A 25,692-nucleotide genomic window follows, 5' to 3' on the forward strand; every position below is an offset into this window, starting at 1 on the left:
AAAAATTTAGTTTTCTGGAAGTCTGTAAATTTATTTTCCATGCTGTCATACTAGGCTGAGTTAGATGGATTCAGCTAATAGAGACCTTTTTTGAGAGCTTTCTACTGAAACATGTATTCTATTTCTAATTGCTTCCATTGTATTCGTGCATTCTTCCCGCGCAGTTCTATGGCTTTTTTGGGGGTATGTTTTTAATGACTTTTTTGTGTCCTTTCAGATTGACTTTAATTCTTTCCTGTCCGATGGATCTCAAAAATTTTCCAATGGATGTGCAAACATGTATAATGCAGCTGGAAAGCTGTAAGTTTGCGTAATGTATTATCCTATACATACTTTTGCAGAGATTACAACAGCTATACAGGAGGTAGGAAAACCCCTTGTGGTGGTACAAGAACAAATTTTCAAAACGAATCTTCTATTTTATCAATAGAATCTGTGAAGTATACATGATTTTGAGGAAGAGGTTCTTTCATACCTATTTGAACTGAAAATAGAGTTTTGTTTTGTGTAAATCTGAAGTTACTGTTAAACTCAGTGACAGTTTATGCAAATATTTCTGCACATAGGGTTTCACCATAAGTCTTTCTGTGTTCACACATGCAGGAGATAAATAATAGGGAGAGCATAAAGGGAACATAAGAATAACTTAGAGAAGTGATGGATGGGGCTTTATGTGAAATAAAATAATTATATTCTAACATATAAAATATTTTACTTATCATCTACCTTGATATCTTGTTACTTAAAAGAGGATGAAAAGTGTAAAGCAGCTATGCCATTTCAAGGCACGAACACACTGACAAAAGGAGAAATCAACTGTTCTGTCTGATGCATGATATTCTCATTTTCCTTGTGATATGAAGTATATGGGAATTGCTGTTTCCTTTAAATTGAGAAGACTTTGAAAGAGACCTGTAGCTGAAAAACCCTCCTTATGATGCAAAGAACAAAAATAAAATAAAGTAAAACATTCTTTGAAAGCTTCCAGCAATTTGAAGTTAGTGAAAATAAATGACAGGAGTAAAAAGTATTCATCTAAAATATCTAGATTTACAGTTTTAGGGCCAACAAGTAAAATATTTCAAAAAAAATAAAAGAATTATGCTTATAGAATGAACATATTGGATTATTTTAAATATATCATACATCAGAAACACAACAAATATTATTTTATTAACATTTTTTTGAGTTTTTTTCTTTTACTGGAACAAAGCAGCACCTAGGCGAAGGGGAGGTAATTATCTATCAGTCAGTATGTCAGAACTGTTTGTTGTATGGTGTGCTATTTATAGACTATTGCAGGGTGAGTACAAAAGCCAGATCTATCTTTTATTACAATGGACAGATGGTAACATTATGAAGCAGCCTTTCAATATGAGGGCAACAGCTGAATCTGACAGCAGAAATTTTCTTGACTAAAATGGAGAGATAATTATTTGCTGCAAATGTCAAGGAATTTAGGACAATATAATATACCCAGTATCTGAGCAAAACTCCACAGCCAACCTGAGCAGACAATCCTACTGATAACCTGTATAATTAATGTGACTAAACAAAAGGTTAACAGGAGGCAGTTGCATCAGAGTACATGCAGATGGCAGGTCTACTCACTAAATACAGTTATGCTTCAAAGAGGGAGTATCATAGTGTTTGACTGAGCAAGCAAAATGTATCATTAAAAATGCTTTGAGATGTTTTGAAGCTTTTGCTTTAACGGCTTCATAAACTCAGCTGCATTTTTCCTCTCTTTCAGCTGTTGTGAGGACAGGTCACACAACAACTGAGCATTCTTGAACAAGCAGGCATCTGGTTTGCTTTAGAGAAACCTTGCAGGAGGCCACAGTTCCCACAAACTACACCACAGGGAACCAACATTTATTAGTTACATGGCACTGTGGATGTTCTACTGTATTTTCCAGCAGAACATTTTTCACTGAAGTCTTGTTTTTAATCATTGAGTTCAGTGGGCGTAAATTCCCAGCTGCACATTCACATGGTAACGAGAGGTTCTCACAAAAGAAGAACTGAAGAAAATACAGATGAGCGCTTCAAATTCTTTATTCACAAAGAAAGATCAAATTTTATTTCATAAGGAAGTTGCAAGTAATAAAGCTTTTCCCATATTGCCTTGTCTAATTCTATTTTACCTGTTACTTCAGACATCACAACTATGGGAAAAGATGATGGCCTGAGGCAGAAAATTTTGCAGCATGTGGGAGCTCTGGATATGCTTACATGTCTGATAGCAGAATAACCAGTTAGGTTTGCAAGACCAAGGCAGCAGTTCCCTGAGATTATTTATTTTGGGACAGATCCAAAACTGTTACATACAGTGACATAAGTCCCAAGATCCAAGACCTTTCAGAGCAGGAATTCACCTGTCCATAGCCAGTTTCTCTGTACAGAAAGGACAGGAAAGGAAATAAACAACTTAGAAGTGTTACAAAAAATATCTACATGATCTACATGCCAGGAAGAAGAGTGATCAGGTAAAAAAAAAAAAAAAAAAAAAAAAAAAAAATTATATGAGAGTGAATTCTGATCAATTGATCAATTTCCAAAACTTAGGAAAGGATGAGCAGAAACACTCAAATTCCAGACTCTCTGGCTAAGAAAAGACATCTAGTTCTATTTAAAATTATAGAAGATAAAAGGAGGATGATGCATTTGGCATTTTCCCAGGCTTCACATCAAATCTCCCGAGGTAAGAACTGACATAACCCTGAGAGCCTGATTCCATCCAAGCATCTCTAATTTCTAGGCCACAGTGTCATACTCTGCTCTGGCTGTCTGCCTTGCATTTTTTGGTGCACAGTGAGACAATGTAAACAGGGGGATCAAAGCAGTAACCCTAGTGGTTAATGCCTTGTCTGGGGAAGCGGAAGACATTTGGTTTCAAAACAGAACACACAGTCCTCTCATGTCCTGAGTGAATGATCTGACCACCAGGCTATGTTATAGCTTGGTTTGCATGAGCAAATCAGCAGTAGCTGTGCTTCCAGATGTTTCTTTTTGAAGTGGGGATCACTGCTGATTTTTCCAAGTTGTGTAGGACATTGTACATTATGAATTTACAAGGCCCATTTGTCTCACAGTTTCTGTAAACTGTGTCTGATCTTGCAAGACTTGCTTCAGAAGGTGTCACTGAGAAAATTAGAATCAATCACCTATCTTTTTTTTTTTTTTTACTCAGGTTACCACTGGATTGCAAAGCCTGACAATTATAACAGACAGATTATGGGCTTTGTTTCTCCTTTAAGTAGTAATTTCTTTTAGTACTAGATACTTTCCTTCAGTATTGATATGGTTTCTCCATCATAGAAAAGTCTGACAGAAAAAATCCTGTATAGCTTTTATTCCCAAATGATATCTTTATTTTTATCTGGCTCATGTAACGTTTTCTCCAAGGTCAGTCTGAGCAGCTGGATTTGCCCCTGGTAAAAGTACTTCATTAGATCATGAAGTGTCTGAAAAATATTTCAGTAGAAATGTCTTCTATTTTTAAAGGATTTATTTTACCAAATCATTTCTCAGCAGCTACAATAGCCGCTTTTTTATCTTAGAAAGGGAACAAATGAAAATGCACATATGAAATAATCCCTTCTACAATTCTATGCCTTACACTAGGGAAGCCTATAGGCATGTGGGATAATTTTAGTTTTATTCTGCTTGAATAAGATACAAAGAAATGTCAACCAGATATGTATTTATTTCTGTGGCCCGTCTCCCCACAAAGATTTTTTTTTCTTTCCTATACTAGAGCTTGTTGTCTTTCTTTTTTAAGTCTCTCTTTTACCTCACAGCATTCCTTTATTCATAAATTACAATTATAATTTTATGTGACATTTAATATCCCTGAATTTTCAAAGAATATTGAAAAGACTAAGTTACAAAAGAAAAAAGATTATGAAAAGCAGCATAGGTAAGGTATAGAACACTTTCTTACCTCATAATTTTAATTTGATGTTGATTTTTAAATTAAACAGTGACCCTTTTTTTCCCCCTTCTGATTTATGGGGGCTTTTTAGTCTTTCTAATCAATTATGCTCCTGTCTTCTGGATTGTTAAAGAAAATTCCCTCTGTACTACATTATTATTTGCACAATTTCTTTCCCCCCAGTCTCTAATTTGGAGATTGTACAAGTGGAAAAATGGGTATGCAGGCTGCAGCAGTACAAGTTAATGCATTACAGAAAAGTGTAATGTGCACATTTTTCCTTTTCCCACAACAGCACAAAGACAACATAGGAAAGATAAAATAACTGGAGCATATTTCTTATCTGCCAGGGAATTCTCAGGTCTCTACCTGAACAACAGAAATTATGGACACACTAGGCCAATGCCTGTCTGTGCCGGAAGGTGTAGAATCATACTGCTTCTCTCCTTTCCACTTTAGCAGCACAAAAATTATCAGCTGCTGAGGCTGTGATTTTTATTCTGCAGGTGGGTGACTCAAACTATTGTGTCTATCTGAAGCGAGACAAGAGACACCACAACAAGGATCAGCATACTTGTTGTCATCAGCTCCTGACCAATGCAGGATAAAAGGGCAGTAGGAACTGCACAACTGCTGCTGACATACAGAAACTAGAATAAAAGTGATAGCTGAACAGCTATAGGCTTCAGCAAAAATAGTAGGTTTGAGAGATGTGCTAGAGTGCTGAGTTGAAATGTTATTTTTTTCCAAAATTCAGGCTAAGAAGAATAACCCTATAACTCCCCAGGGAGAGATTCCTTCAGAATGACTTAGAGGGCAGTGCAAGGGGCAGACACTTTTCAAAGCAGCTCAGAAGTACATTAAATAAAATCCTGCCTTCTTGGAGCTCCAACAAAAATTTAGCCTTGAAATGAATCACAGCTCATTTCTGAAGCTAATATATTTAGTGCATAATGTAGAAGAATTTGTTCTAACCTCAAGCCAAAGGCAGATTCCTTAGCTCTGTCATATCTTCCCCCTGCTACGTTGCTGGGAATTTAGGGCACAATTCAAATTGTGTCATGCTCTTAGGAACAGCAATGTGCAGGCAGCCTGTCCTGGAGGCAAACTGATGGGATGCCCAACAGAAGAGCAGTGGAATAACCCTAGTCCACATGACTGTAGTCCTTGCTTCAGCTGGGGACCTAAAGAACTGATGGGTTTGGACCTGCACCTTACTAAAAATTAAAGAAATGAGAATGGAATTTAGATAAATCACTGGGATATTTTAAAAAATGTAGTTGAACTAAACTCTTTTGCAAAAAAGCCAGATACACTGCTCAGTTTTTTCACATGCTGAACCTGTGTCTGTTTATTGAACATGAGGAAAAGAGTTGGGTTTTAATACACCTGTAGGTATTTTAAAATTACACAAGGGAAGCACAGCCTTCCTGTAATGAAAAAGAATGAATAGAAAAATTTACTGGATATGTTAATATTCAGCTGGATCAGAAGTTTTCTCATGTCTTGGAAAGGTGTGCTAAAGGAGGATGCAAATAAAAGCAAATAAAACGAATAAGACTGTGTCAGCAGATATGATAAAGGAATTATGTTGGGATTGCCAAGACAATGACAGTTCAAAGGTGAGGAGTCTCTAAAGGTACAGGGGAGATGCTTGCTTTGAAGAACATCTTTCTGTAATGGTGTAGTCCTTGGAGTCCTTGGAAGCAGGAGAAGAGATTTAACAATTTAACACTTCAACAGTACTTCAAAACAAACTTGTTCATTATTCACTGTTTTGTCTATGAGACAATGGGCTTTTAATGCCTACCACTGATACTGAATTAGCTAAAATAAAATCTTCCTACTTTTAGCATGCAACTGATATAAACATCTTGGTTCCAGTAAGTTCTATAGAGTAATGTGGACTGATGTGGCTTAAATGGGACTCTATGTATTTAAGGCAGGCTTTGTTCCTATACTTTCAAAATTGAATGAATGAAAAGTTGATATTTTTTATTAATGGTAGTGCAAAAAATACAAAGATATAGTCTAATTCTTTCTTTCAGGGATCTCATATGAGTGTTGAAAACAACTTGTCAACACTGTTTCTGAAAAGATAATTTTTTCTGGGAAAGATGAGTCAGACCAAGAGAAAAGTTTGGTTTTTCTTTCAAGACACTTTAGATGCCCTTGATATTTAGAAATATTTCAGTAGGATCACATTGTTTTTTCCTGAAATTTTTCTGAAACCTGTAATTGAAAATGCTGAAAATTTTCACTCTTGCTAAACAATTTTCTGTGCTGTCTAAAGGCTAAAGTTACTATGTCTGTCTTGTCAACCATCTGCCAGTTTTTTTATGGATTACATCAACTAAATAAAATACCACTTAAATTCAATTTTAGTTGATGTCCAGTTATTCAAAATCTTTCATCAACTATTCCAAACACAAGTCCTGAGAACTACTTTTCATCAATGCCCTGTCTCTTCCACCTTCTCCCTCTGTTAGTGTGACAGAATTTTATTTGCATTTTGTCACACTTATCACCTGTTTCAGAAAACATAGTTTTCTAAAATAATATTTCTGCAGACCAAATCCAAGTTTCCCAATTGTTTCAGGCCTTCTTCCCTTCTAGTAAATTATAAATGTTGCCTAGTTTGTCATATTCTTCCCAGGCAGAGCTCTTAGTCTGCTATTATATGCTTCATTAGCTAATTACCTGGAATGACTTCAGGCTCCTGAAAATTACTTGTCTCTTTAAGAGAACTGTACACAAAGGCTACAGTGACATGCATTCACAAAGTTATTGAGTTTTCCTGAGAAATACTCCCCCTGGAAACATTCTCCTCCTGGGATGATGTCTTTTTCATATAATTACTAACAATTTACTGCCTGCTTTTGCATTTTAAATGCGCAAGACCTCAGACTTTGGGTTAATAGAGTATTAATGTAACCTAACCAGCGCTATAACTCCTGAGAACCACTTTTCAAACATAACAAGATTGTTTTTTCTATCCTTTCTTTGGAGTTCCATGAGGATGTCATTTAGATTTTGTATAATTAGTAATACCTTTATAGAATCAAGTAAGAGTGAGTACTGCGCAGTAGCCAGACAAAATGAAATACATTGCTAACTGCCCTCCTCTTCAGCCACAGAAGCTGATGTTTGTCCTTTAAAACACAATTTAACAGCTTCTTGCCTTCCCAGCCTTCATTCTTTCATGCCCTGCTAACCCAAACCCTGGTGCACTGTGTTTCGGTGATAGAAACCTTTACTAGTCTACTTGGTTTAGTTTAGGTTGGGCTGGTCCTGAAGAACATGCTAGATTATAGCCTCCATTGCTTTCAGAATTTCAGGTAGAATAAAAAATTCACTTTTTGCACCTGTGAGCTGCACCCTCATATACTACCTAGTCTAGTGACTGACTGTCCTTTTTTCAACAATAAAATTTATCCACTAGGAACTCCCTGGTGGATAAACATTGTACTTCCCAGCCGCTGGTAATAAAAATATCTGGTAGCAATCTAAAATAGTCACCAATGCCACCTCATAGTCAAAAAAGAAAAGCTTCTGGTTTAATGAGAGGCTAAATATCATTTTGGGTTGCAGTCAATCCCTTATAGGCCCTAAAGAGAAATCTCTTTTTCTTTGTAACTGCTACATATTTCAGCGTAGTTCCTACAAGTTGCATAATATCTCTAACAATATAACTGACACATATAGCACAGGTTTGTACAGGTGGCCACACATCATTCAGAATAAAGCCCTCATATTTCAAGACACACTTTACTGCTCCATGTGCACAGTGATAACCATGTAGTGGAACACAACTTCCCATATTTTTTATCTCATAGACCATTTGGAAAATACACACAGTGTATTTCTAATCTTCAAAAGCAGACCAGTATCAGCAACAGGCATTTAGACTTTTAGTTAAATTTATATTACTGAATGACATTTTTTAAAAATTGTTTTAAAGATAATGCACATTTGTTAATCAGGTAGCAAGTAGGCAAGAAACAAAAGCTCAGGCAGACTTCAGGTTTAGTATTTCTAGGACAGGACAGGGACAGTTATTACAATTAATCAGCAGAGGTCTCAAAATTAGTGTGCCAGGAGACTGTATTTTAGGCTCATTACATACATAGCACCACATAACTAAACTCTAATAGTATAAATACTACACTATGGTAACCACTGGGTGTTTTAAGGAGTGATTTCTATGAAAATGTATCTTTCCCCTTATGCATACAGTACCATAAGCATTGTGAGTGTTAAGCAGTGTACTATTCAGCAGATCCTCTTCATAAAATTAATTGAAAACTACATTTTCTTTTGATTTCATTCAATCTGATTTAATTTAACATACTAGTGGAAATATTATACTATTTTAAATTTAATTGGTATAACAGAAACTCACATCTCCATTCAGTTCTCTATATTTTAAGACACTTTTAATTTATGCCTAGGACCTTGAGTTACAAAACTGAAGTTACAGTTTTGAATGCTAACACTGTATTTGGGCATATAAAATGTAAACGTGACAAAAACTAATTACTACAGCAGCATTTTCAATATGCTGCTATTATTTGTATTATATTGCATTATAGAAGAATTAGTGGGCAGAGTAGAAAATAAAAATTAAAAGCATGCATTAGAGATGAATGAACTTGATTTAGAAAAATAAATTTTGACACTGCAGTTGTTTCTTGCCAGTTCAATGAGTTTTACTCAGGGAATATCACTTCTGGCCATAATCTATATGCTTCAAGTGGTAATCTGCTTTACACACAACTGCTTTTTGTCTGAATTCATGCAAAGTTTGATAAGATATATACTTCTGATTTTTCACAGTTTATGGCATTTAATAGTGAATTTTAACTGTGTTATGGAATATTATGCAATTGATAAAAAAGCAAGTATTTTATTGATATATGCTTGTAGTGGCTTGAGCAATGTCTGAACTTAATTACTTATTTAAAAAGATATGGTGGTCTCATTTTTATCATATTAATCCAGCCTCAAAAAAATTGCTGAGTAAATCAACAGTCAGGCTGAGTTCCTGTCAATACACTGCATAAAGATTCTCCCCAAAAGAAACATCAAGAACTTAGAAGGAAGAAGAAGTGCCGAAGATATTTTTTTCATTTATAAACACTAATTCTTAGCTCCTAGTTTCATTCAACATAGATCAGAAAAGAGGAAATTATCTCAGTTTTGAGGTCAGCCGATCAGGTCACTGAATGCCATTTATTGGTGTATTAAAAGAGTAACAAAGTCATTGAATATAATGGAGTAATATTTGTGCCCACACAGCAAAGAGGTTCTTTTTTTGCTGAAATTCAAAATGTCAGTAATTTTGTCCAGACCGTTATTCTTAGAAGGTTCTGAACAATATAGTTTAAACAGTAATTTGTTACTGAAAGTTTAAAAGAATTTCTTGTTCGAAACAGATTATTTTCAACAGCTTATTAATACTGGACTAAAGCAGAAAGGAAATATTGCAATGAAACTGAAAGCTATATAAATCAGATGAAAAAATTCTTTTACCTTCTGGTTCCTTCTAGTACATGTGCTTTAAAATTGAATGAAAATATGAAGCCTTTTCTTATTTAGAAATAAAATTTGAATGAAATGCCTGGGAAAGTTAACAGATCACATATTCAGAAGAAATAGGGATATTTTCCCCAATGATATCCTATGTGAACATTTATCTGAGAGAAGGAAATAGAAGGAAAAAGTACTTGTCTGTTGCAAAGACTGGGCCTTGATTAGTCTCAGTCTTTTGCTGTTATAGCTAATCTTATACACATACATGAGGTATGGACAAGTGCAGGAGTCTGAATATTAAAGCTGAATGCTTATTAATATCATTATATGTCACACTCAGTTAATATGAGAGGATTGTAATCAATTGCTTTCCCATGTCTTGTTCCAGTTTGAGAGAAAAGCAATTTTTCAATTCAACTAATACTACTGCAGAATTTTGAATTCATTGTTGTCTTTGAACAATTTGCACTTAACCATTCAAACTGACATAAATCCATAAGCATAACTTTGACAATCCACATTTCACCTCAAGGAGGAAGAGATTTGAATGTCTGTTTTATCCTTCTTGGGTTGAGGAGAAAAAGATGTTCCCAAGCACCAAAGATATTTTGGATGTTTAGCTAATTTAAATGCTTTTGTTGAATCCATTAATAGACCATATAATTATAAGGATTTAAAAGAGTTTCATAAGACATCTGTTTTATCTCTTCCAATTCAATGTGGTATAAAATGGCAGATAAAAATTTGTGATTAACAGGTACAAGAAGACTCTGTGTATTACCTCCTTTGTATAACATTTATTAAAATATTTTAATTTGATATGTTACTGCTTTTCAAAGCTTGCAGCAGACTTAGAGTTTATTTGGGTTTTCTCTTCATTTTAGTTGGATACACAATGAATGATCTTATTTTTGAGTGGCAAGAAAAGGGAGCGGTTCAAGTAGCAGAAGGTCTCACTCTGCCACAGTTTCTGCTGAAAGAAGAAAAGGATTTATGTTACTGCACCAAGCATTACAACACAGGTAATAAAGTGATTACAACTGAAAAGATATTTAACATTTTTGTTATAATAAATGTCACAGTTGGGGTATATTTTAAATGTTCTCATAGAATTCAGAAGAGGGTTAAAATATACAGGTGCTTTGTGCAAGGTAATGCAGCGTTAATAACTGGCAAATAAACTGAAAGACTGAAGACTGAACAAACTTTAATTTTAGGTACCTTAAGAAAATACAGAGTTGAAATAATGCAGAAACTGCTCATTCAGGGGCTTTACTTGTTCAGTAGGTGCCGTGACCATCTTTACAATGTAGGATCTGAAGAACTACTGAAATCCACGCAGCGCACTAATCACAGCCCGGCTCAGTCAGGAAAAAGGGACACGGGGCTGCCCAGCCAAGTTATCCCTGCCCTGGAGCAAAGGGGCAATGTGAATGAGCTGAAAGGATTCTTGGTGTGCAATGGCCAGGTGTACAAACTATTCATGAGCATGCAGTGACAGGACAAGGGTGAATGGATCCAAACTGAAAGAGAGTTGGTGTTGATATCAGGAAGAAATTCTTTATTGTGAGGGCAGGGAGGCACTGGAACATGGTGCCCAAAAAAGCTGTGGCTGCCTCATCCCTGAAAGTGTTCAAGGCCGGGTTGGATGGGGCTCTGAGCAATCTGGTCTAGTGAAAGATGTCCCTGCCCATGGCAGGGGAGCTGGAGCTAGGTGATCTAAAGGCACCTAAAGGGTGTCTCAACTCCAGCCATTGTATAATTCTCTAAATCTATGATACTGAATTGAGGCCTTTGTTGAGCTGAGATATTTAGCTTATCTCTGGGATTATTTGAAAAAAAGGGGGGGATTAACATAAATAATATAGTTATTATGTTTTTATCTTAATTATGAAAAATTATTTTAATTACTGAACAATCACAAGTACAATAATCCTGAAGTGCAAAACCTAAGAATGCGCAGTTTGTGTATTCTCTTAAAAAAAAGAAGCTAAAACTCCTCCATTCTAATCCATATATCTTTTAATTTTTACTCTCCAGTATGATTAAACTTGTCTTAAAATTTAAGATTAGAATGATTCATTTGGATTCTGCTGAAATGTCAGGGAGAGAAAAATTGAATAAGTGGTGTTTATAAGGAAAGTCCTGCTATGATCAAAATTAAGGAGGAGTGCTTTCCAGCACTGAGTTTTATCACAACTGCAGTGCTGCCCTAAGAGAAAGGAAGGTTCTCTCAATTTCCATTCAGAGGAGGAAGATACTGATAGAGATATTTTGAAGTGTTCTCTAAAATAAATTGGAAATACTTAATATGCACTTTTTTTGTACAAATACTAATATCTGGATAATCCTTGCAAACCTTCTAAAATCGTTATACATACGCTATAGCAGAGTAATTTTTTTCACTCAGACATTTCTTTGTTAATGATATTATTCCTTTTTGCCTTTCTACTATAATCCTTATGAAAATAAGATGGTTTTATTTTCATTATTTTCTAGTCTCCTTTGAGATATACAAGCAATTTGGCCTTTCTTTTTAGGATTCTCGTGCTTTTGGGCCATTTTAGTGAGTGTCTGTAATTGCATTCTATACCTTGTCTATGATATTAACTAATGAGAAATCATGGTACAGAGTATTCTTCTCTTTTTTCTAAAGTTCATTTACATAACACGATGCATCAAAAATCTCTCAGAAATTAAGACGTTACTGTGATGCTTAACCTCATACTGAATGGAAACCTGGTTTGAAATCTCAGAATTTCCAATGATTTCTGAACTCTCCATCCAAAGCTTAGTTTTACTCTTACACATTTGTCTGAGAACTTACATTATAATCATCTGAGTTTAAACCTTGTGATTTTGACTAAAATTTCATTCTTTTCAATATTTTGAAGGCACTACATTTTTCTTCACAACCTATGTTTCAAGCCTATTAACTTGGTATCAATTTTTATCTAAGGAAAAATAGGAAAATATGCTATGCCTAGGTACTTTATGTTAGGTTATGTGGGTTCACCTTGTATGTACTGTTTTTCACTGTGGCCCTAAGCTGAGTACAGAAGCAGGAGCAACCGGTGTCATTAACTGCATGTGAGGCCTCATGATTCTGAAGATGTGGCTTGTGTCTGCAATTCTGTCTCGTTTAGGTGAGAGAAGGATTTTACTGCAATAAGTCTGGAGGACACTGTGGCCAATCAGCAGCCTGTTGTACTCTGTATTGCTTTGGCCAAACTGCATTTCTGTGCCAAACACACTGTAAGATGTGAGTGCAACCCACAGGCCTGGAAAGATGAAGCTCATGCCTGTACTGAGAAAGTAATTGGACCATTTAACTTGTCCATTAAAAAAAATCAAGGCATTTGATAACACAGAAACCTTGGAAGCCTGGATGCAGTTAGAGGAGAGGAATGTTAAAAGATGTCAGCAAAAGATAAAGCAATTGCACAGCTGTGGGACCTGCCTGTGATGGGCAGGGGAAAAAATATGATGCTGATGCTGAGCAGCAGGTGGAAAGGTATGTCCTCAACAGAGGAAGCAGCTGAGTGACCTGCTCTGAGTTACAGCATCAAAATTACAGGTACAGAACTTTGTCAGGGCAAATCAGAAAGAAAAGGTGGTTTTACCCAAAAAGGACTAAATTTATTGTGAGAGTCTGCTCTTCAAGATAACAGTATTTTGTTCAAAATATTATTTTTTTAATTCAAATCTTCAGTATGAAGCAAATTTAATCAGATTAGAGGGGTTTGGTTTCTAGAAGAATAAGAATTTCTTTTCTTTCTTTGTCACAATCAATATTATTAACTACCATTTGTAGGCTAAAACCCGATAAACATTATATTAACAGCTATTTTCACTATGTCACTTGGATACATGACCAGTACTGTGCTTTCTTAAGGCTTCTGCAATGAGATACTGTGGGCAGATATGACCTTAGGATACTCCACAAGAACCAAAATTTACAAAAAGCAGTTTTTAAAACATGATGTGAAGTCTGTTTCTCTGGCCTATGACACATTAGATAAAATGAATTTTTAAAATAATGCTAAGCAACTGCAGCTGGTATGCAGTAAGTGACCAAAGAAGAGTTTTCAAATTAAATTTAGTAACAACACAGAATGGAAAGCTCTTCTGAGACATCCTGTAAAAAAGAAAAAAATCCCAAAATTCTCCCTATGAAGAAAATTAGCATTAGCAAGAAGTTTCAGGACAGTATGTGGAAACTCATCAGTGTATGTCCCATCGGTGTTTCATGCTCAGTTGAAAATGGTTCACTGTAACCAGAGTTCAAAAAATAAACTAAATATATGTCTAAATATAGAGACATACCAGTTTCAACAACAGTCCAGCAAAATGGTTCATCAAATCTTGTGTTCTGAAGTGACACAGCAATATTTCTGACAATTCTCATGTTTTGCATCCACAGGCATATCCTCAGTGACCAATTTGGAAAGTGAAGTAGAATCATAAAACCAGAAAAATCACACATGAACCATTTACATTACAAGGATAGTCTTGCTTTGCCACATTCCTATGTGACATTAATTGCTTCCCTGGGCTGTTATGCAACACCTAAATGTTATTTCAGACACAGCTGCAAAAAGCCCAATATACATCAGCGTGAATTGATACATAATGGCATTGGCTAACAGGCATAAATAAGTCTTGGCTTTACTCCTGCATCATGGATAATGCTTTACACCCACCCTTGAGGGATGCTGCTCAGAACTGGCATAGGTCTAATAATGCCTTTTGCATCAAAGAATTGGATGTAGTGGTCCTGGAAACAGGGGAGCTACGATAGTTGCACTCACCACCAGCTCTGATAGATTCTGTGTGTAACCATATCTGATAATTGCAATCTTGATGAGCAGCATGTTTCCTTAGCTCCACACTTCCCATCTGACTTCCTAATACGCACATCCCAAACACAATTCTTTCTCATGATCCCATTTGTTCCCCATCATCAAAAAAGGTGCTTAACACCTGTAGATTGTGGCCTTTCTAAGTCTCACCTTCAACCAACATAGCGCCTTATATTCAGCCATCTTGTTGCCAGCTGGATGACATTGATTAAAGAAGACATAACTTCAGTGTCTTACTCTGACAACAACTTAAAACCTTGCTTGTGTTGACAAACACCTAAACCACTCTTTCTGAGACTATAGGAGTGCTTTTTAAGACATGACTTTTTAACTTCCTCAGGTTTTTTTTTTTCCTAGAGCATTTCTCCAAAAAGGAAGTTTGTACTTTTTACCCTGGAGATAGTCTATGGGTGTGAAATCTCTGAAGCTGCTCATTCCTTCACTGAAAAAGCAGAAATTATAAACACTTTGTAAATCAGAGCCTATGGCAGGCTGAGGATGTGACCATCCCTAGGCACACGAAATGGCACTGTCTGACTCCAACAAGGCTCTTTTCTCAAGGGCAAAGAGGCCACAATTGTCAACCCTGCACTGCTCAAAATTTGAGCATTCTACTTGAAAGATTCATTGAATGAAAATTCATCATCTGTCCTGAAGTGGAAACATTACATCTAGATGTCTCTTTAGTTTATACTTCTCCCCTCTCTGTCCTGGCTAATGCAGTGCAGCACATGACAAGTCTTTCACATCACAAAACTTCTGTTCAGCTTGATATCTCTCAGGCTCCCAAGCCTGGGAGACCTGCTGCCAATCCACCCCCAGCCTGTATCAGGGCAGGGGTTTACCCTGTCCTCATCACCCATCTGTGCATTTGTCTGCTGGCTTCTCCAGCCTAAGAATGTCCTGCTCAATGCAGCTCGGTTCTCCTTTCTGAGAACCACAAATGCAAATTAATCAAGATGAATTTTCTTTTCCATATTTATTTTCAACTCTTGTACTGCAGTCATTATCAGTCTTACACCAATGTCAAGTTTACCACCTGCCTCAGTATTTTTTTCCAAAAAAAGCTATGTAAAGATACTTCCCTCCTGTCCAGGTATCTATGCAGTCAAAACAGGTGACAGCCTCAGCACTGATTTCTCCCAATATACTGCTGATATCAACAGACTGGGACTTGAAACAAAGACTGAATGGTAGTACATTTCAAGAGTCATTTAGTGAATCTTGGCTTTAGATACATAGACAAGTGCCATGTAAATGAAAATTTGTCTAGTTCTATGTGTTAGACACTGGAAAATCGTAATTTCTTCTCAGACTGTATGAAGATAGATATGGTGTTTTATCTATTTTATGATGATAAAAACATGAGTATTTTTATAAGCAGCTTTTATCAACAAAATATACTCAAAGTGCAATTTATATTAAAGTGCAAATTGGAAAGTTTCTAGAGACTACACTTACCAAGTGCTTGTTTATTATCCTGACTTCTTCTTAGATAGGTATGAAAATTATTTCAGCTAAGTTTCCTTATATGTAATCAGTTCATCTTTTGAAATAATGAGCTTTGCATACACATAATTTATGAATTTCATTTTTTGTTTAAAAAAATTTCATCACTGGAAGGCAGAGGAACAGAAAGCATTTAGCTGTATTTCATAATAAGTAAAGCAGAGTTGGTCTCAAACAAAAGCGTCACATTCTTGGAAGAATAAAAAAGGAAATGTCTTTACTGAAAAAGGTCAAATCAAGTGGACTGCTTTTCTTGTGGTGATCCTGATAATGACTCAAACAGGAGAGAAAGTAAAGGGGACAGTATTGCCTCATGGAAAAGTCAGTTTATATATATCGTTCTCCTTTATCTTCTCTATGAAGATCATCTGCTATTCTGACTGCAGTCTTGGCAACATAACATGTTGTTGCCAAGAGATGTTAATTGCAATCTTAATTTTAGCAGATGCAGAGAAAAAAGAAAACACTCAACAAAAGGCAAAAGGAAAGTGTTGGTGGTCTATGTGGTCCCTCTTATGGCAATACAGTTTATTTTCTCCCAAGACTGTCTATTTTCAACTAAGAGGTTTTTTCAGTTAGAAGATAAAATTTTCTTTAGAATTTCAACATTGACAACTTCAAACAAATCTTTTTTTTCACCAATCCATTTTGTCTGAATACAGCTGGAGCCAATAGCCACACTCTCACTAAAGGCAGTGACCTTTGGCAGGGTGATTCCATCCTGTGTACTGGATAAAACATTAGGGTTTATATATGCAGGGCCTTTAATAAAAGTGTTGATTAATTATATGATGAATGATTTTGTCTCAGGACAATACTGATCACGCTTTATCTGCCTGGGCCTTTAACACAGAGGTCTTTAAAGGGCTGGCTTTCCACTACCTAGCACACTGAAGTTCCCCAGCTCAGGAGGAGACAAAAGCCAGAATCAGTATTAAGGAAGGGCTGAAAAAATCAGCAAAGGGAAGGTCTGTGATGGCCTGCAGTAAGATCATATTTGCAATATATATTATATGTCATGAGCTATCCTCAGTGTGGGTTGTCCTGCAACAAATATTTGTTTTGAGTAAATATTTGTCCTTGTACAGAGAGTAAACAGGAATACTGAAAGCATGGCAGTGACAACCATTTAGTAAGAACCTGTGAATCCAAGGTATTAAACTTTAGAAAGCAGTCACAGGCAAGAGATACAGTAGCCATGTTGCATCAATCTATACAAAATCAATTTCTTGAGTCCACCTGTTGTTTCATTTTGGAGGAAGAGTCTTTAACTTTTGTCTTGAGAAGAAAGAACTATCATTACTTTTATCTCTATAGAGAAAAGAGTCTCAGCTGGCTTTTACAATATATTTTTTCCACATAAGATGACAAAATCTGGTTTTTACATGTCTAAAAATGTGAAACACAGTAGAGGTTCAGAATAACACCAAGAAGGAAATCCTCTGTCTAACACAATTTTCAAACTCATTTTGTATTTAGGATCTCTGTCAGGATATAGGGAATAGACAAATTGAGGTGCTTAAGAAATGGCTTTTCAGAAGACAGACAAGTGGGATAAGCTCTCTATTGTATTAAGAGATGTAAATCTAAGTCAGCCATTTAGGTTGAGCATATCTTAGCCACTGAAGTAGTCTTACTCTCCCCTTCCCCTTGCCTGCTGTCTCTCAGTCTTTTTCTCTAATTTCATGCTAAGCCTTGTCTCTAGCTGTTTTTTCAAGAGGAAAAATGAAGTGTTGTTGCAAAGGAACAGAACCAGGACAGAACATCATCCTAGTTCAATTGCCCCAGGATTCTGTTAGCAAATCTCCATAGCTGGCAATATTCTGGTCGCTAGACTGGCTGCTCATTGGCTATCATTCACTGGTAAAATCAGAATTGTATAGTCTACATTCATACTGACAGATGTGCTGGAATCAGAATATGAAAAATTTACTTTCCAGATCCAAGACACATATTCTGCAGAATATTTATTCAGATTTACTTAACTGTTCAATTTTGCTTAGCTTTAAAACCTCTCTAATCACCAAACATAAGTTTCTTATTTTAAGTAAATAGATTCATGTAATTTCATTAAGCTGTATAGTCTTTCAGCCACAGTCCTCTCTATATCCATAAGATAGTCCACAGTAAATCATTTATTAGCATTATCAATGACTTGCAAAAGTCAGACTACCATTTACCACTATGTAAAGTAGTATCAAGGATCTTCAGCAGATAACTCTTCATTCTGCATGGATTAACAGTTGAACTCCACATGCTTAGTTATTTTCTCATTCATTTTTCCTTATTCATTTCATATTTTATTAAACTATTAATTTTTAATTTTATAGTAGTTTAATAATTGTTACTCCTTTCTTAATTATTTTTCAGGCACACTATTTCCTTGACTCAGAATTCTGAAGTGGTTCTCCCTTATTAAAACTTTCTGTATAGCTTCAGAAACAGCTACTCAGCCTTCCTGGGAATCGTAACGTGTTTATGACATTGTAGGGGTACAGAAAGAAAATCTTTGCCCAAAAGACACCTTAAGGGCTGCTAAAAGGAGACAAATACTTTTAACTCCTACCAACTGTTACCTCTGGGACAGTTTGTGACAGATGAAACTATAAAAGAGGACTCTTTATGGCTTGAATTTACAACTTATGCTTGATTTTTCTTGCACATCCCCCACTACTGACAGTACCTTTTAATGACACAAGCACAGTGCTGCCTGCAAAGCCCATTTTTTAAACAGCAGGTCACACAATCAGAGGAGGCTATGTAGTGTGAAGATGACCTGCAGTAAAAAAATGGTCTTCTTGGGTTGGCATGGAAAAAACAACAAAAATAGTGTGTGATCTAGATACTGACTCCAAAGAAAAGCAATTTATGCTTTCTGGGAAAAAAAAATCATATAGACTGCCTACAGTTTTATTTTTCCACCACATTAATGGTTTCAGCATGAACATTGCATGGAATTCTTGCCAGTTCAGCAACTCTAACATTGTTATCAAAGACTATGGGTAAAAGATAAAAATGCACCATCACATGCATATACTCCACTATATTCACTTCACATGCATAGGTGCAATGCTCTTCAAGTCAGCACTTTTGGGGCCTTTCATGCACTTAAGTCCGTGGTTAGGCTAGACTTACAAACAATGAAACCTCAATTCAAGAAAAAAATATTTATTTTGGGAAGCCCTGCAGAGTTTTTCTTTCCTTTACTTTACAAAAATCCCTTTTATGGGTTGTGTGCACACTTATAATTAGCTTTAATCTGAAACTACCATCAGGTCTTAATTTGTTGCTCAGCCTCAGCAAAGCCACAATACCAGAAGGGATTCCTGTCCTCCTGCTAGGCACTCTCTGGGACATTCACAGTGCATATCAAAATAAACTGGATCTTACCTTTCATGTACTACAAATGAATTACTAGAGCAATGCTCTTAGTTGCTTGTCTATCTCATTCCCCAGCTGAGATGACTTTATGGGTACCTCTCTTCTGATCCATTCAAGCATCCAATCAAATAGATCAAACCACAGATAACCTGCTTTGAGTTTGAAATGGAATACAGGAAGAGAAAGGAGGCCCGTAGCTGGATGCTGCCTCAGGTGGGAACAAACAGCACAGCCTCTGCTGGCTGGAGCTCACATCTGCTAGCGCAAGTGTTTTCTTTTTTCACTCAGCTTCATTAGCCAGGTTTATGCAGGTGTTTCTTATTTCAGTCAGGAAGGGCAAAAGCTAACATCAACTCTTTCACACTTAGACCAGCAGCTGTTGCAAGTGCGGTGCTGAGACTGCCATGTGCAGCCTTTCCCCAACACTCGGTGGTGGAGCGGAGAGGGGTAGCTGGGCAGCCACCAGTCTTCCTGAGGAGATGCTATATATTAATTTTTCAGTGCTGTACTGGAACAGAGGAACACAGTAGGCTTGACTAGGAAACACTGGAAGTATGCCTGGCAAGCCCATAACTGTCTGGGTCTAAGACAAAGGCAGGACTCTAGATCACACATGTTGTGGCACTAAACAATGGTATTTTTCTACTTTGAGACAGATTTCACTTTCTTTTTTATCTTTTTGTCAATTTTTTGTTTGGTCTTGCTGTTACAGATTTTGAGGGCTTTTTTCCTTGGCCAGTATATTTACAAAAATACAAAACCAAGCAAAAAATGCTTTTGTATAATTCCTCTAACACATCATTCAGTTCTAGTTCTGGCCTCTTCATTAACCCCACTTTTTTCTCTCCTTCCCTGCGGTTACAATATATTCCATTTGCACTTCTTGCATTAAAAAATCTCTTTATTTTTCTTAGGATCATGTTGCTTACAATTATTCTTCTCTTCCTCCTTAGTTCAATTGGATCTGTCAAATTTGCAAACACATAAAATAATCCGTATTAGAACTACAATAGTATTTACTGTTCACTGTTTAGGACCACAGAATTTTTGTGCTGAGTGGTCTGTAATAGTTCAAGTCAACTGGAGTCCTCAGGAAAGAAACTCAGATCTCTCATCCCACATTTCTCTGGATGGGAAAAAAACAACATACAAACAATAGCTATTGTTTATTGACACTTCATATATGCATATATTATGCAGTTTGGTGCTCCTTAGTTTTCATTCCTAGTTTGTTTTGAAAGGAGATTATAGGACCCTATAAGAAGAAAATATTGCATTCTGAACAATTCTTACTGATATGATGCCAAATAAAATGGCTTTGCCTAGACCTAGATTGGGCTGATGCTTTTCTGTCTCTCCTCACCTTTCTGTGATGTATGGGACAGAGACTGCTTCTGTCCAAGGCTGCTGAATTAACAGAATGAATGACACAAAAAAGGCAATCCTCAGGGTAAGAACCAGCGTGAAGAATATGATTCCAACAAAGGCCAGTCAGTGCAGAACTTCTGGTTATGTGGGGTGTACTGAGCTGCTGAGTGAAACACGAGATTGCATTGGTGTCCTTTTGAAGACCATGGAAGAGAAACGTAGGGCAATATCCTGGCCTTTCCTCAACTAAACACCAAAATCCCATTCACTTTTTTAAGCTGGGATTTCATCCCATGACTGGGGCAGAAATCAGTCCTGAAGCTGTGGTAGCAGATGGTTGAGCCAGGATCTGGGACACAGATTTTGGGACTGTAGATAGGATTCAGAAAACGCTGGCAATTAGGAATGGAACTAACAACTGAGCTTGCAGATATAAAACTACTGAGATACAGAATGTAACCTTCAAATTAAACATCATAACTAATATTTTTCTAATTCTTTTAGTGCCTCAGGAGAATAAAATTATCATAAAATTACATTCATTATGGCATCATAGAAAAATTAGTGCCCTGTTAAAAGAACTGTTATGAAAATAATGAAGTTTAGAAGCATTTAATATCCCTAGAATAAAAAATATTTGTTTGACTTTATCTGAAGTTCATTTCTGTATGCCTAACACTATTGTCACAGCAAAAAAAACATAATATATTAGTATAGTATACGCTTATAAATCCATTATATAATTTTTTTAATCTGATAAGTATCAAATCTCTATTAATATGGAAAAAAATTTGTATAAAATGGCATTTTAGCGACTAGAAATTGATTAGGAGAACATCTATCAAAAATGAGTGGAAAACATAACCAAAGAGCTTCATAACACTTAAGAAATATATAACAATATAGACTTCCTTATTAAATTTAGAATTAGGAAAAGTTTTCACTCAAAATAAGGAAGAAATCTGAGTTACGTGTATTTGCTGCTGTGAGAAACTGTTTTATGTATACACCACTTGCAGTAACAGCATTGCCTTCAGCACCATCCTTATGTGACTGATATGGCCATTGGGCAGAATTAGAAAATCTAATGAGGCTGGATCAAGATCTGTGAAATAATCTACAGCTTGCAGGGTGGAAAAAAACCCAACCCCACAACAATCTGGCTAATCTAAAAATATGGATTTATGAAATTTTTATGAGCTACCAATAGGGTTTATTTTTCTGGTTTGAATAAGTCAGTAGAAGTTGCTTAATGTTTAGCACCTGGATAAAACTAGGTCATTGAATCTCCTTCCTAAAACTTCCTTATCTCTGGCCTTTCTAGTCTTCAGTCAGTGTTTGAACCTTGATAATTTCTCTCATGAGATGAAACCATTTGAATGGGGACACAGGGAGAGATTTAGCAGATTCTCCTATTGATAACCTAATGCCCAAGCTGATACCACTACATTTTCCCAATTTTTAATAAAAATAAATTTAAGTTTAAAATTGAACCAAACATAAAGGAGATATTATACAATGGAGAAGCAAGCATTTTCCTTGTGCACAGAAATATTTCCAAATCATAAGTCACAAAAAAGTGTGGTGTCACAGAGGAAATTTCCTATTGTTAAAATGAATAATGGGGTTTTTTTTATAAGAAAATAAGAATTTCAGACCTTATCAAAGTCTTAATTTTTCAGATATTTTGCCCCTTTTCTTTCCAATAGGTACTCCTGTTAGAAAGGGGACTGTCTTTATTACAAGTCACTGTAGGTAATTGAAAACATCAATCTTTTTCTAGTGAATAAATATATTTGACATAGCATACATTCTTTAGGAGTGTGCACTAGAAGTTGACTGCAAAAGCTTTATATTTCTCTTGAATATTTCTTCTTTGTTGTGAAAAGGGAAGTTCACGTGTATTGAAGTCCGGTTCCACCTGGAGAGGCAGATGGGTTACTATCTCATCCAGATGTACATACCCAGCCTCTTGATCGTGATTCTCTCCTGGGTGTCATTTTGGATCAATATGGATGCAGCTCCAGCCAGAGTGGCTTTAGGCATAACTACAGTGCTGACCATGACAACACAAAGCTCAGGTTCACGAGCATCTCTTCCAAAGGTAGGCTAAATTTCCTTTGTTTGTATTATATTAATCGTAATGTTATGTGGCAAACACTTTCATGAAACCTTATGCGTTTTAATTTTAACATCCAATAATTTCCTAAACCAGATAAATAATTTTGAAATATGTAGGGGTGTTTTGATTCTCCAGTCAAATATATCCTATTTCTCCCCTGTCGCTACTATACAGCCAGCCACATATCTAGTCAATTCCATAAACCTTAGCAAGTAATGAAAATGTTACTCAGTTTTAAATAAACCCTGCTTAACAATTGACAGGCTCATACTTTTTCACATCCCAGTATCTGGTGACATGCTAGAAGATATGACTGAAATTCTAAAGGCCATAGATTCTTACCATAGATTCTCAATTGTATTCCTTTCTCAAAACTTCCTAAATTATGAATTAGCTCCGTACTTACAAACACATTTACATTAAGATGTAGAAAAATGTGAACCTTAACAGCTCCAAACAATTGCACAAAGTTATTCTCAACACAATGAAAATCAGTTAAAGTTTATTTCTATGATTATTTATTTTTGTTTTCTTAGTTGTAATTGCTTTATATATTTTCCATTTCATTTTAAGGCCTACTCCTTGGCCATCTTTGTGTGCCATTGCAGCTAATAGAAATAAAATTCATACAGTAAAAATAAACAAATTTCACCTCTTCATTAGTTTTAACATGATATTTTTGTCAAATTAACTTTTTTAAAGTAAAACAGATAGCCCTAACAGATTTGAGCATGCTTTGTGTCCCAAATATATGGAACTAGACATATCTGAAGTTAGCATCAACAGATAAAACAGAATGCTCTAAAAACTCAAAAAACAACAATGTAAGAGGCTAACAGAGAGCTGCAGATTATTTTGTCACATTTTGAGGCCTGAAGTTAGATATGTTTGCATATATAAACAGCTCTTATAACTCTGCAAAGACAGAGTACTTTCAGATTATGTCCTGCGTCTTTTCTTGGCAATACAGGATTGCAATGAGCTCTGACCTGTTTCTGATTTTTAGTACTTTCACTGTGACAAATCTACAGGACTAATTTGAAACTACACATTTGATTTCCTGTGCCTGTATTAGCAAAGAATGAACCCATCAGACCTATCTCCTTTACCTATATCCTTTCTTCTACCTAATTTTTATTCCAGGAGCTTTCAGCCACATCCATTTTAATACAGGAATTCCAGCTGGTCCCACTACAAGCTATTTTTCGCTTCCTTAGTGTCACTCACAGATCTCAGTGGGACAAATTAAGGAAGAGCATGTGTTTGAGGATTATTTCACTTGTGATGTAATACACTATAAGGATCTGTTAATGATTTAAGCACATTTTGTAAAAGAATACATTTTTTTAACAAAAACTATTTATAGATTGAATTGTTCTTATTACTGTCTAACTTTCATGCAAAGTTTTTTTCAATAAAAGTATTGTTGGGATATGGAGATATTAATGCACTTCCTCCTGCCATGAAGTACTAAACTTCACATCTGTGGAACATTTTACCACACTCAGGCTTCTCCTGTCTCCTCTCATAGGTGTCATACGTCAAAGCCATTGACATCTGGATGGCAGTGTGTCTGCTCTTTGTGTTTTCTGCCCTTCTGGAGTATGCAGCTGTGAACTTTGTGTCGAGGCAGCATAAAGAACTCCTGCGGTTCCGACGCAAGAGGAAGAAGAGCAAGGTAAAAGTAACAGTGTTCTCAGCTTTTAAAGGGTCTGATTGAGTTGTGCTGGGATGCAGGGTTAATTTGGTCAGCACATTGCAGCTTGAAGCGGCAATAGAAATAAAATGGCAGCACAGCATAAAATTCACTTTAGGCAGAGGGTCACTACAAGGACTATGAATTGCATAAATCCAACTTGAATTCTCGAAAGAGGGATTAAGAGGGATTTAAATGAGGCATGGGCCATGTGGGAGCCATCTGCACAATCATGAATTTCACTCTGTTGGAAGAGTTAGATTATACCTCCGTGAATGAATGTTACTGGTATTTGTGGCAGTTTTTACTACTGTGAGATTCAACAAATGTTGTTTCCCCATTTTATTCTAATACTCAATTCAAAGCCTTAACAGCTGTGTTTCATGCAAATATTTTTAATACACAAAGTACTTATTCAAATTACATTATTGGTAGAAGAACAAACATTTTACTTTAAAAGACTGGTAAATTTGGGTTTTTTTTCTTCTGTCCAGAAACTTTGTTTTAGTTGTTCATATCAGTGGTAAGAAACTTAATCATAGTAATGGCTATTAGTATTTATATTAGAGCTGGAGCTATACAGACTACCAGTAAAATAACTCACTACCAGCATGCAAAAGCCAAACAGCTAAGGTAACAAGTTTCAATTCTGAAATCTGTAGCTAAATCAAGCAATAATGAACATTTCTTACAATGTGTAACTCCTACTTCAGATTTTACAAAGTGTAAGTAGTTCTCCAGTCTACTTATTAAATGAGCACCCCCTGCCACTGATGTAATGCAGAGCCTGTCACTATCAGTCACTATCTAGAATGTTACTAGTGGATGAAAGTCTGACCATAGCTAAATGATTCAGTTCAACCATCTTTCTTTGCTGAAGACTTAGTCTACTGCTTACATCAGCAGGAGAAGATATTTTACAAGTTTCTCTCTTAGAAGATCTGCACTGCTGCAAAGCCTACCTAAGCAGTGTCTGTTAGTAAGACTCCGTGTTAAAAGGCAGGCCAGAGAGTCAGGTGGAAATGACATTTTCATACATTTGCCTGTCCCTGTGTGGTGAGTCCCAGACTTTTTCAGCTGCACAGAGAAACTAGTACTGTAGACTAGAGGATGATTCAGACTGCAAGTACCTGTGTTCAGAGTTTGATCCCGTGAAAAATGTTCTTTCTTCCTGCTGACAGTAGCAGGAAAAAGCACTTTTGTTACAAGGTGTTTGTTCCTGGACTATGGCAGCTCTCTGAAAGCTGTCCTAATGTTTGGAATGGGAAGAATGGGGTGGGGCAGA

General features: G+C 36.1%; 1 protein-coding gene across 3 annotated transcripts in view; it reads left to right on the forward strand.

Moving 5' to 3' along the window:
* Positions 1-25,692, forward strand: part of GLRA3 (glycine receptor alpha 3) — an 85,554-nt gene that overhangs the window by 47,132 nt on the left and 12,730 nt on the right. For all 3 annotated transcript variants that reach the window (XM_063156180.1, XM_063156182.1, XM_063156181.1), the window contains exons 5-8: positions 218-300; positions 10,354-10,491; positions 22,479-22,693; positions 24,243-24,389. In XM_063156180.1, the coding sequence (XP_063012250.1) occupies positions 218-300; positions 10,354-10,491; positions 22,479-22,693; positions 24,243-24,389 (583 nt within the window). The remainder of the gene's footprint in view (positions 1-217; positions 301-10,353; positions 10,492-22,478; positions 22,694-24,242; positions 24,390-25,692) is intronic.

Source organism: Melospiza melodia, chromosome 5 (genome assembly GCF_035770615.1).
Source record: "Melospiza melodia melodia isolate bMelMel2 chromosome 5, bMelMel2.pri, whole genome shotgun sequence".
In the NCBI taxonomy this organism is placed as follows: domain Eukaryota; kingdom Metazoa; phylum Chordata; class Aves; order Passeriformes; family Passerellidae; genus Melospiza; species Melospiza melodia.